This window comes from Cryptomeria japonica, chromosome 10, assembly GCF_030272615.1.
Source record: "Cryptomeria japonica chromosome 10, Sugi_1.0, whole genome shotgun sequence".
Lineage (NCBI taxonomy): Eukaryota > Viridiplantae > Streptophyta > Pinopsida > Cupressales > Cupressaceae > Cryptomeria > Cryptomeria japonica.
In genome coordinates this window covers 281,619,270-281,632,874 of record NC_081414.1, presented here as the reverse complement: position 1 = coordinate 281,632,874, position 13,605 = coordinate 281,619,270, and the positions used below count along the sequence as shown (strand labels likewise).

The following is a 13,605-nucleotide window of genomic DNA, read 5'->3' as shown; positions in this document are numbered from 1 at the left end:
TATTTGTTAATAAATAAATTTATATTATTATTTTCAATTAATTTATTATATCTTTAAGTTATTCAGGATCTCTCTCTTTATCATCTATGTCTTCAAAGTGCATTTAGTTGTCACTCATCAGTGTGTCAATGTGATTGTAATAATCATTCCTACAACCAACAATTTGATGCAAACTATTATCACCTAGATACATTTCTCCTCCATCGTAAAGAAATATAATTGCTCCTTCATATAATATGAGAAACATGAGTTGATTAAATAAATACCTCTACCCTATTCTCTTCCATTGTCTCTATTTCTCTCTCTCCTTCCCCCTTTTTTTTCCTCCCTTCTCTATTGACTTCATATATTACAAAAATTTATGTAAAAAATAGACCTAATTCACACCAAAATGCAATTGCTAGTTTTACTTATGAAGTCGATTCTGTTGATCCCAAAAGTTCATTCCTGAAGTTCGTTCATGTGATACTCTTGAATATTAATTTTATTGACAACATCAATTTATAGCGTAAACGAAGCGGACGGGAAAAGCTTCTCCGAGTCGCTCGCTTTCGTTCAAAACAGCGTCTCAAATTCCCAGAGAAGAATATGATTGAGAAAATTTAGGAGGGAAGAACAGAGCAGAGGCGGAGACAATGGAGAGCGGAGGCACTCGAATGGGAAGCAGATCATCAACACGCTACGGACCCGCCTCTGTTTTCAGTGGTCCTGTTCGCAAGTGGAAGAAACGTTGGATTCCTTATCCCTCCTCCTCCTCCACCACCACTTCCACCTCCTCCACAGCACCCACTTCCAAGCTTTGCCTCTACAAATGGACTTCTATCAATGGTATCACTATCACTTGTTCTTTTCTCTCCTAGTCGATCTATTCTTTCATTCAGTTTCTCATTTAAATTGATTGCTCTTCATTATTGTGCAGGTGGGACCAAGGACGAGACAGCCGAGGAACCTCCTCCCCGCAAGGTTCACTATGTTCCGGTACATGTTTCCAACTGAACTCCATTTTAAAAACTATGCTCGTTTCAATTTTGGGGCAAAAAGATCACTTGGGTCTTAATTTTGGGAGAAAATTCAGTGTGGGTGCTCATTTTGGGAAAGGTCGAAGGTCAGGGGGCTTCGACTGGAATGGAATGATTGAGATTTTTTGTATCATCCAGGGATCTCTTGATCGAATGGGTAATGCTTGAGATGGGCGAAATTTACATTGGTTTCGTCGAACTTTCGTTCAATTCCCTTTCTACCACATGGTATTGCTCAAGTAAATGGATACGTTCGTACTTCAGTTTTGTTTGAAAATTAAAAGCAGCTGGACCTTGGGAGGAGGGGGGTTGTAACTCTCTTGCCCGGTGCCCACCAGTGAGATTATATGGTTTTAGACTTTAAACTTTGACTGTTTTCAGGTCCAGGGAATTTAAATTATACTGGGATATAATTTTCGGGTGCTCTCGACCCTCATCGCATACTTCAACTGGCAAATTTCTCTGCAGTGGGTTCCGGACTTAGATATTTCAATTTACACATGGATCAGAATTTCAAACCCAAGCCTTATCAGCTTAAAATGAAAAATTCCATACTCATAGCTTAACGTTTTTTAACCAAAAGTAACTAGTTGAGTTTGCCTAAATTTGTTCATGGATTAATCTTTTGGTTCGCTTTTTAGAAATGGAAAATGCATGGCAAACCAATCAGGTAATGGTCCCACGGAGGGAGGCTACTGTTATTCAGCCAGGTGACTTGAGAGATGTAGAATCAAAAACCTTTACGCTGTTGTAGCCATACAAATGAAATTACGTTTACCTACGAGAATCGCAAATTTTAATTCGCAGGTAAACATGTTCTATGCATGGAATTTCTAGCTCTGGATTGTTATATTATTTTCAGAATATTCCATCCAAAATCATTTGTACGAATCCGTGGGAAAAATCACCAGACTGAAAACATGACATCTAGAAAAAATATATCCCTAATAATTTGAGTGGGTGTGGCAAGTATTTGGCCCTCCTCTTTTAGTGTCCGCTCAAACTCTCCAGTCAAGTAATTAGGGGAAATATTTGCTTTGTTCCAGTTTCCTTTATATAAATGTTTTGTTGGATCATTGGCACATGAAAAATATGATAGATTGTATTTTCCATGGACTGCCATCCTTAGTCTTAGTTAGATTGGATGCCCTTTCCATACTCGACCTTTAAAGAAAGATCTCCTTGGTAACTCCTTTGAGCTTGTTCACAGCTGATCTGAGATAACCTAAATATTGCTCTTCTGTGTTGTTTTGTGACCCTCTGTGTTGATGCAGAGAGTTGAACTCCCTTTTAACAAACACCTGCAACACACTTCAATACTTGTGCAAATCTGATTCATAAATCAGAAAAATAACAACATCAAATGCAAGATAAAGCTATGAGCAATATTTAAATCTGATTTTGGAAAACTCTGCCTTTTCTCTCGTTGAAATTCAGACTTGAAAATTCTGATTACATGCATACATGAATGAGCAACCACCTAGACGGATACAAACAGTCACAACCTAATTTAAAACTGTTCTACAACAAAAATAATAACAAGAGGAGAACAGACCAACTCCATGAAGAGGTTTCCCAGCCCAAAAACCCTGCACTCTAAACCCAAAAACAAAAACAAAAACCTTTTTGTTTGTTTGTCAGAAATGTTGTCTTCTTCTCCCCCAAAATTCTACGCACAGCCCCCCTGTCCACTACTACTCACCCCAGAATGCTATCTTTAGCCCCTGTCCACTGCTGCTCATACGTTACATTCAGAGTCAATTACAAGTTTCCTAAAATTGGATTTTTTACGGGGCTCCACTCTTCCTCCATAAACATGTAGAAAATGTAACGGCTGAGTCAGAAAAAATATTAAAATTTGCATATGGGGTCCCTCCATGTGGATGCCCCTGCATCATGCACTGATAACCGATTTTAGAAATCTTAAAAAGGGCTCCATATTGTGTTAGTCAACCTCTTTATTGCTTGCTGAATCATATCAGAGGCCTTGTAAAGATCTTTTGATGTTATATACCTCAACCTATGCCTTTGTTCAGGTCCATATGATGGACTAGTTCTTGTGTTCTCTTTCAAGCCAATGCCTAATTCCTTGCTTTTCCCCTGTGCTTTATTTCTATTTGCACTATGACTTGTGATTGGCAGTGCCTGGCAACTTAAGTGGATCTTTTATATTTGCATGGTGACCAGCTACTTGTTCTTTGCCAAATTATGCTTGTGGGTAATCGACTCTGTTGATTTTCTCCTGATTGGTCATAGCCCACAATGGTGCATATTATCAATCTACGTGGCATTTGTTTGGAGATGTTTGTATGAATTAGTGATGATGTGTTTTGTTCCTATTTGCATGTGGCATAGTAGTGGGTTCCTTAAAAGTTGTGATGGTGCTGGGTTGGTTGGTTGAGATAATGTGTGGTGTGCTTGCAGAGAGATTTTTGTTATGTATTGGGTAGACATGGCATTGTTGGTTGACTACGAGCAAAGTTTTCTTGCATGCAATTGTCTTAGGCCTTTGTTTGTGTTTGGCTGCATCTTGCAAACAATGAATGATGATGAGGCGGAGTATATTCTTCTAAGGTACATTGGGGAGTAGTTGGCAACTTTTTAGTGGTAGGGAGGAAAATACATGGGTGCCCATGTGGGGTTGCATCTTAAAGGACTAGTCTAAGCATGTTAGGTGGCCAATGATTTGAGTTTGGTGGGCTTGCTGTGTGCGTTTGCTTAGTTTCAAATAGATGCAACATGGTGGTCTCTAGTTGATTGGGGCTGATTTCCAATTGTGAGTAGTCAAGGTAGGGGCTTGTTTCCAATTGCATGTAGCCCATAGTCTTTGTCTTAAACGAGTTATGGGAGCATTGACCCATGGTTGGTTATTATTTGTCGAAGGGGTGAATGTACATAACTTCTAAGGGGATGTGATGTCCCCATCTTTAGGCTTATAATAAGAAGCAATAAAACAGTTATTTGATCAAGGGTGGCAGTCTTGAAACACCTCCAACTTGTTAGTAGTTAGGAAATAACAATTTGTAGATAACATTTAAGAATTTCAAGTAAGCTTTGCATATGATATCAATAAAGACTAAAGCATGAAGACCTTATTAAGGAAAATCATCTTATTCATAAGACTTAATGATTTTCCTATCTAGCATCAAGTAGCACACCAGAGGATGCAATATTGAGATGGGTCAGGATGGTTCAAGATCAGGTGACACGATCAAGGGTGACAGATATCAATTATCTTCATCGGCATAACACCAAATTATGATCTAGACATTGAGCTCACATGATATCAAGCATGTCCATAAGATAACATCCTTTATCATCAAGATAATATTAAGAAAGTATGATGCATAAGGAAAACATGGTTGTCATATGGGAACCTATATCATAGCATCTGTCCATTGACTATATATGAAGACAGATCCTTATCGATATCACCAATGAAACAGCCATCATGCAAAGATGAGACAATAAGAGATAATGGGCCATATGATCAGACAAGCATCTTAATCATCCAACGATTATTATCACTGTGGAGATAGCCGAAAGAACATAATCTAGCAGCAATTACCATCCTTTGAATGGAGGATTAAGTAGATTCAATAAGCTAGTCGATCTGCAATAAAGGGTCATGTTAACCATGAAATATCATCATATGTATCGCAAGTGATCTTCAAAATCCTCCATTGATTACTAGCAAATTAGAGGAAGACCAAGAATATTGATCATCAATGAATGTTTACATCAAACACTAAGAAAACATATTATCACTATCTCCACCTTAAGGGAGGAAGTTAATAGGTGATTTACTAATCAGACTACTTCATGAACAGTCATTATACTTGTCATTACAAAGGCAACGACTAAGGTATACAAGTGTGATTTGAATAGTAATTAATCATGGGAGGCAGCGACTAGAATAAATAACAAATAATATTGGAAAGATGTGATTTGGATAACAAGCCTGATCTGTTTAAGTTATGAAGAGATACGATTAAGGGAGAGCTATGCCCCTTAACAATCAAAAAATGCAACCCATTGATCTTGCAAGATATATAATGGGAATCGATCCCACTCTCAAGAATATCATCGGATTTTGTCTTCATTTAATAATTATATCTAGTATTGGATCTGCTAGATTGAGCATAGCCTTTTGGCATCAAAACAGGTTTAGCCTTTTGGCATTAAAACAGGTTGTATATATTCAAAGTGACATTCAGAAAGAGCACCAACATTTGCATACTTTCCAAAGGTTAAATCAGAAACAGCAATCATTCCTTTTATCGCTATAAACAATAGGAGAAAGACTATCAGCACATTAGTATTGCTATATCAGAAACGGCTTGAAGCAGTTGAGAGATAACTTGCAGCATTATATACATTGACAAATCAGGAAGAGTGGAGTAAATTCCACAATTGCAGATCGGTGTATAACAGTGATCAAATTTTACATAATTCCCTCAATATATATCAGAGATAGCAAGATTTCTCCATTGCAGATTTGAACACCAAAGTTGTTCATTTCATCCCATCACTCTTGTATTACATATTGCACATTTGATATACTATATGTTTCAGAATTAATATATATGTATAGCAGATTATAAATTGTTGCCTTGTAAGATTCATAAGGATTTAGAGTTTGTCAAGAAGAAGTCTCTTGCAATTGATTTACAAGTTAATTGTTCCCTTATTTCTTAAAATATACAAGGGGACATTACAGGGGATCATCCTTGCAATAGTGAATGGTGGGTTGCTGTGTGGCACTTTGTGGGCACATTATTGATTTAATCTATGCAGCTAAGGTAAAATGATGCACAACATTGCTTTAGCAAACAAATTAAAAGGAGCAACTAGCCTGATAATTGTTTTCCATTGGTTGAAAGACCAATGTGTTGAATATCTTGATGGGACAAATCTTGCACTAAACAAGGTTATTTAATAAGGAGCTATCATTGCGACTTTTGGTTCATTGCGGTCAACTTTTGACTATGGGCAATTGAGTGTCTTAATTGTTTACATTTTCTTACAGCTCATTGAACCATAATTATTGATCTGTAACTGGCCATAATGAAGTTGATCAATGTGGGTTTTTTAGTGATTGAATCAAAAGTGCAATGAGGTTCTTGAACAAATAGAAGGTGGATGCGGCATGTTGTGATTAGTTACAGAGGTGGTTAGCAAAATGACGAGCATTTCTTGATCCCCCAATTGCTTGTTGTCAATGATTTGAATAGTGATAGGACTGTGATCTATGATGGAATTTCAATGGAGTTAGCCCATGGAAATGATACAAAATCAAATTGAGTTGGTGGGAAAAGAATTTAAGTATGTTTGCAAAATGTGATTGAGTGAAAGCAATGTTTTAAGTGCTCTAGGAGAGAGCTATTAAATTGATTGAAAATTAAATCCGTTACATGCTTGTTGAGGAAGGACAAAATGTAAGAGCATGACTACCTTCTAGCCTTCAATTGAAGTTGGAAACCAATTGAATTAGGTGCTTGTAGCGGCTTGCATGTGTATTTGAGGTAGATTTCCCCTATTTACACAATAATATCAAAATTGATTAAGTGTGTTGCATGAATTGACTAATTTTGATGCCAAAATAAAGAGGTTGTTGCAAGAAATTTAATGAAAAATATGTTTTGTAATAATGAAGATTGCAACAAGTGTCATTAGAATAGAAAATCTAGGGCATGATGGCTCATTATTGATGCATGTTTTTCTTATGAGAAAGGATCTTTTGGCCAAATTTGCATACGGCTTCCTATAGTGTATTCTAGGGTGATCAAATGATGCATGCCATAGCTTAAGAGGGTTGAGGGATTGATTTGTGTGAATTCTGGAGGTGTTGTTTGATAGATATATTTCCATGATTTGGATGTGTTCATGAGTAATTGTAATGTCTCCTCTTTGAAATATAATTTAATAATAAATAATAATAATTAAGTTAAAATACAAAAGAGTAAAGATAAAAATTAAATTAAAATATAAAAGTATAATTAAAATTTGATTAAAATTAATGAATGGTCAAAAGGCATGAAATGATAAGTTGTGACTCCCCCAAATATGAGATATAAAAGGTAGAAGATAACTCATTTGAAGGGGAATAATTTGGGAATCAGAAGTGCAGATCTGATTGTGAAAGGTTGCATTCCTTTCAAAGGGCAGAAATAATGAAGAGTTGCACTGTTTCAAAGGGTGCTAATGGTGAAAGGTTGTGTCCCTTTCAAAGGGCAGAAATAATGAAGAGTTGCACTCTTTCAAAGGGTGCTAATGGTGAAAGGGTTTGTCTCTTGCCAAAGGGCATACATGATGAAGAGGTGTGACCTTTCCCTCACATGGAGAGATATAAAGGAAAGGAATCAAAAACATTCAAAGGAACACCATTGATCAGATCAGATCAGAACTGTTATTAAGTTACAGACAGTAACATCCTTGTTCTTAGTGGTGTGCATGGGGATGTGCTTAATATGTATGCTTAATATATGAAGTCTGATAATGTTCTTATGGGGAATTTAATATTAATATTAATATAGACTGCAATATGTATGAGGGATACTTAATTTTGTATCCATTCATAATACACAAAAGATTATTATATCATTGGCCTAGTCTTAATTCATCTACTAAGTCCTATGAGGGGATAGGTTGGTGTGTGTAGGGAAAGGTGAGTAAACCCATCACAAGTGATGTTGAGCCCAAGATGGGTAGGGACATACTCCTGGGCCTTGAGGGAGCCTCTTTGTAGTTGGTGTCAGCATCCTATGACAGTGGATCCCCATCCCACATTAGGATTAGGAAAGAAGCTAAGATAGGACATAATATAATGAATGTTGAATGTGTTATGAATACTAATTCATGTAATAGTTTAAGAAATATGAATTGAAGCATATTAAGGTATGGTAATGTGTGTTAATTCATTGGGAAACAGGCAGCCTCCTAGCAGGGGACATTACACTAATTGAGGGTATCAAGGGATAATGTATATGTCTCTAGGATTATGTTCGCTAATTTGCTGTTATGTTTGATTAGTTAACTATCCAAGTAGTTGTAAAATTTATTTTTTCTCCTTGATTACATCTACTCTTTCCCCCATGTCTATTGGAAGGTATTTATCCTTCCTATCGTGGGTGGAGAGTCATATATCCCTGGCCAAGTCTGTTGGTGGCAGCGACCCCTTTGAAAGTTCGCTGCCCTTTCTCCTACTTCTTCGATGGTCAATGACAATCATGCCTTTCCTAATTTAACAATCATGCTAAATAAAAAATCGGTAATATCAAATGTTTGAATTTCAATATCGGATTTAAACAAACTATTTTTTAGTAGTATCTATTTTTAGTAAGTGTCACTATGCCTGGTTTGCTCTAATTTGGTGTTTGGAAGAACTTACTATTTTTAGTAAGTTTATTTTTGGAAAGTCTATCACTGGCAATTGGCAGGGCACTGATGACAGAAAATTCATGAATAACCAGCTCTAAATCCAGAAAAGTTGAAGAGCAGGTAAGTGATCAAAATTTTGGCTCGGGTCTAGAAATCCTTCCCAAAATGACAAAGGCATGGAAAATCCACCTTGGGTGCATTTCCCAAGAATAGGAGGATCCTTCATGTTAATTTTGTGGATCAGAATTAAAATTTATCTTGTTCTATGTATTATCTATCACTGAATTGTTGTATAAATCTGATTGTCTTCTTTTATGTTGCAGGAGAGGAGGAGCATTTTTTTATTTCAATGTCCATTCTCACACATTTCATTTGGTATATGTAGTGGGCTGGGTACGGTCAAGCGATGCCTTGACCGGCCATGTCTTTTGGACATGGCCGATCAAGACATCACTTGATCGTGCCCCTTCACGATAATAAATGTTTGAATGAGAGACTTCATTTATCTCTCATTCAATCATTTATCTTACCGAGGCTATCATGCATTAACACTCCCTCTTAGCTAGGTAAGATAAATGTAAAAGGTATTGGGAGCAATATTCATAAATCGTATGATGCTTATCTTGGGACCATAGTTTCAAGATGTGAATTGCCTTTGTCGGCGATTCTATTCACAAACTCTTGAGTGGATTGCCTTTGTCGGCGATTCTATCCATAAGCTCTTGTGTGGATTGCCTCAGTCGGCGATTCTATCCATGAGCTCTCACGTGGATTGCCTCAGTCGGCGATTCTATCCATGAGCTCTCACGTGGATTGCCTCAGTCGGCGATTCTATCCATGAGCTCTTACGTGGATTGCCTTAGTCGGCGATTCTATCCATGAGCTTTTGTATGGATTGCCTTAGTCAGCGATTCTATCCACAAGCTCTTACGTGGATTGCCTCAGTCGGCGATTCTATCCATGAGCTCTTACGTGGATTGCCTCAGTCGGTGATTCTATCCATGAGCTCTTGTGTGGATTGCCTTTGTTGGCGATTCTATCCACAAGCTTTTACGTGGATTACCTCAGTCGGCGATTCTATCCACAATCTTGAGTTATTGTAAGATCGTCACCTTCCAATAACCTCAAAAATACAAGTGGAAATCATTTGGAAGTCGTCACTTCCTTATGATTTACACAGGGCCCATAAAATAATTATTAGTATTAATAATAATAATCAATATTTACAATTTTTACCTCAGAAGTGCTCAATCTTGATTAGTAAGCTCCCTCTCAATCACAAGGTATCTTGAGTTTCTTCTAGTGAACATATTTCTCTAAACATACGTCTGAATTTCTGACTTTAGCAAGGGATGCTTGTAGTTTAAGTTTGAGAGGACAAGTTCTTGCAATGTGGCCATATTCGAGACTTTCAAGGAGATATCAATCTGATCTTAATTGGATCTTCCTTTAAGTGGTTAGGCTTTATAGAAGGAAACTTGGCTTTGATACCATGTTAATTTTGTGGATCAGAATTAAAATTTATCTTGTTCTATTATCTATCACTAAATTGTTGTATAAATTTGATTGTCTTCTTTTATGTTGCAGGAGAGGAGGAGCATTTTTTTATTTCAATGTCCATTCTCACACATTTCATTTGGTATATGTAGTGGGCTGGGTACGGTCAAGCGATGCCTTGACCGGCCATGTCTTTTGGACATGGCCGATCAAGACATCACTTGATCGTGCCCCCTCACGATAATAAATGTTTGAATGAGAGACTTCATTTATCTCTCATTCAATCATTTATCTTACTGAGGCTATCATGCATTAACACTTCAAAATCTCAAAAATTCCTCCTTCAGGCCCAAATTGCACCCAGACTCATGCCTAGGCACATTTCACTAGGCAAGGAGAATGTTTCAAAATCCTTTAAATTCCTCCACCCCTCTGGAGCGCTCAGACCCCTGGCTTGGGTGCAAATCCTAACGCAGGGAGGATTTTTCCATGAGGAAATTCCTCCTCGACCCCCAGAATGTGCCCAAGCGAGCTCCTGGGGTGCAAATTCCAAGAGCAGGAGGATTTTTCCTCCCGAACAAAATTCCTCCATCAAGCCTCGAATGCACCCATGTAAGCAGGATTCTTAGAAATCAGTTAAAATTGGCTAAGTGTTGGAAATTCTTCTCCTGTGGACTCTAAACAAGACGGAATTCTTGGAAAATGGAAAAAATGGTTGTGTCAGAAAATTCCTTCCTTTAGGATAGAAGACGCCCAAGCATTCACAAGACATAAAATGACAAAATTTCACAAGGAAAGGAATTTTCCTTGTCTAGGGTTGATATGCGCTCAGGAATTCCTCAGAAATGGAAATATCATGAAAATTCTTCTAAGGTAAAGAAAATCCTTCAAGATATCCCTTATACGCCAAGGATAGAAAGAATCTTGTGAAATACTAGTTAGCAACATGCAAAATAGAATATTCCGCATTAATGGAGCATAACTCAAGAGATTATGGAAGTTCCTATTTTTGAAGTCAAGAATGACAAGCGGGGTTCACCGGAACGACAAGTTGTCTCTTTCTTATTAAGGAATTATGAAGTGTGATTGGAATGAATTAATGCAACTGCTAAAATTATCTCATTGCCAACTTAGCAGCTTGGTGGATGTTTTCTATTTAAACAAGGTTTTTGAATTCATTCTTCACATCACGTTTTGGAGAAATTGAAGCAAGAGCAACAGTGAAGAAAAGATAAGGCGTGATTTTTATCTAGAAGTTCTTATTTTGGAGGTTTTTATTTATTCCAAGTCTGGAATTGACAGCATGGAATTCTTCCTTTGGTGGATTACTAAAATTCTCTTGTCAAGGATTTAATGTTAATTATTTTATTTTGCAGGAATGGCAGAATCCAGCAAGGTGGCGAACACTTTCCGACAAGCACAAATCAAGAACGAGCAGAGAGGATTCCTCCCAGAGACAAAGAAGTCAATGATACCAACTTGGGAACTTTCAAGTTGGGAGAATTCAGAAGCAGAATATTTGGTCAAGACGGACATCATCATCAGCCACCACCTATAAGATAGTTAGAAGTGGAATTGTAGCAGTTGCTGGCTTCCCTCTTGCCATCCAGTGCCCAAAGCTGATCATGGAATGCGCGAAGCATTATGATGTTGAAAGAAGAGGCAATTTTGGCACCTAATGGTAGACTCTTGGCAAATCTTACTGCTGAATCAATTGGTGAAGCTTTTGGGACCCCGCATTCCAATCCATGATGTACAAAACCAAGGAAAGGGCAACTTTGATTTATGATTCTGGCATTGAAAGATGCGTCAGAACCATCAACAAAAAGTGGATGTAGAAGTCGAAGCCTCACATTTCAAAGATGCTCAAGTAGTTCACCAGCATGGACTTCAAGTAAGAATATGGTGATCTTGTGTTGATGTTGAGCCGGGTTATGGGATGTCCACAAGCTTACATCTCCGAGTCTTGGATGTTTTACTTCATTGAGGAAGTAATGGATGCCATAAAGGTGGTAGATTGGGCGAGAATAGGTAGCAACAACCTAGATGAACAACTGAGAAATTTGAAGCAGTCCTAGTCCTTAAACATGAGCTTGTATATTGTCTACATGTTGGCTAGAATGTGCAATTTCAATGGATTACTAGGCAAAGGACCCATGGGATGCGGTCCAGGACAGCTGAAAGTCTATGAGTGTTATTCGCAATTGCACTCTTATGACCCTACTTCTTTCAAGAAAGTTAGTGACACCTTCACCATGTATATCGCTAGATCTTTACAGGGAGGTGTTCACACAAGGTTGTCACAAGAAGCAAGGAAGTTGGTAAAGAAGTATGGGGCCTGGTTAATTCAGTTTCCAAAGTTTACTTACATCAGAGTCCAAGGATTCTCAACCAACCCTACAAACTCCCAAGATATCCAATAGATAAGATGGTGTTGTTGGAAGTAACCAGATAGTTGACTGCCTATGACAAGATTTAGAAGAAGAAGAAGAAGATTTGGCTCGAATTTCCAATTGTCATAGGAGATTATGATGAAATGTGCCCATCATTGACAATAGAAGTCAGTGGATGAATTATTATTCTACCACCTCACACCGCAAGGTCAAATTTCAATCCATATGATAAGATAAGGATGGTACCTGGCATGAGGCACTGGCATAAAATGCAACCGGAGGATTAAAGGATGACTATGAAATTAGAAAAAGGATGTTTTCCAGACTGCCTCTCAAGTTGATAAGAATATGTGAAATGATCCAAGTGTCGGACCAGATAGAAAAAGATGTGAATACCATTAAGCTAGATTATGAAAAGGAAAACGATAAGCTAATTCAGGCGCCTAACTAGTTAGAACCAGAAATTGATGATTCAGATATTTTAAGTAGGCCAATTATGAAATTCACAAGGCATTGGGTTGAACGTCACATCGCTAAGTTGAAGGCAAAGGATACCCGCTTGACTTATAATTTGATGGGAGACTTGGAATCCCATGATGAGGCAACTGAAGGGTCATTAGGAGCCCAAGCTGGAGAAGAAGCAATTCCACAGGAAAGGATAGAGCATGGAAAGGAGAGAAGTGTTTGTGGGAATTCACAGGCAAGGAAAAGGAAGGAAATTCAGAGAGAGGAGCCGCATCAAAAGAGGCAAAGGTTGGAGGAAGCGCATTCACCTGTTAGCTTCTCAAGTGTGCATGAAGTTGATATGTTCACAAGAGAAGTGGTAGGAAATCAGCCACGAGAAGAGGACAAAGACATTCCACAGGCATAGGATATTCTCAGTGTCAATGCCTCTCGAAGGCTTGTTCAATAGAGGAATGAAGGACATGAACTTCCTTCGAGTATAGAACAACAGGTTCAAGATTGTTTCAGGGAAACAACAATGGGAGACTCAGGGCCTTTCAAGGAAGTTACACAGATAAAGGATCAACAGGCAGCCACTCCAGATTGGCTGAAAGTGAGAATGAGGAAAGAGCCAAAGGTGGAGATGGAAGAGATTGAAGAATTTATGAATAGGATAAGCAAGCTAGTAGAGAAGAAGGTGGTGAAGAAGTTCTATAAGGTTACAAGAGATGAATTAGGATCTAGGACCTTGCATATAGCTGTGCCTAGGGTTGACAAGGACAGAAAGGAGATTACTCCAGATGAATATGATGTTACAACAGTTGACCTGAGGTGTGCCTTGATGGAAGAATTTGATGAGTCTTCCCTAGTAT

The 13,605-nt window shown here is 38.0% G+C and overlaps 1 protein-coding gene across 1 annotated transcript in view; it reads left to right on the top strand.

The window, feature by feature from the left end:
- The first annotated feature begins 448 nt into the window (after positions 1–448).
- Positions 449–13,605, top strand: part of LOC131075853 (uncharacterized) — a 67,465-nt gene continuing 54,308 nt past the window's right edge. Inside the window, exons 1-2 of the mRNA XM_058012771.2 lie at positions 449–828; positions 920–978. Coding sequence (XP_057868754.1) covers positions 636–828; positions 920–978 — 252 coding nt within the window. The 5' untranslated portion in view covers positions 449–635. The remainder of the gene's footprint in view (positions 829–919; positions 979–13,605) is intronic.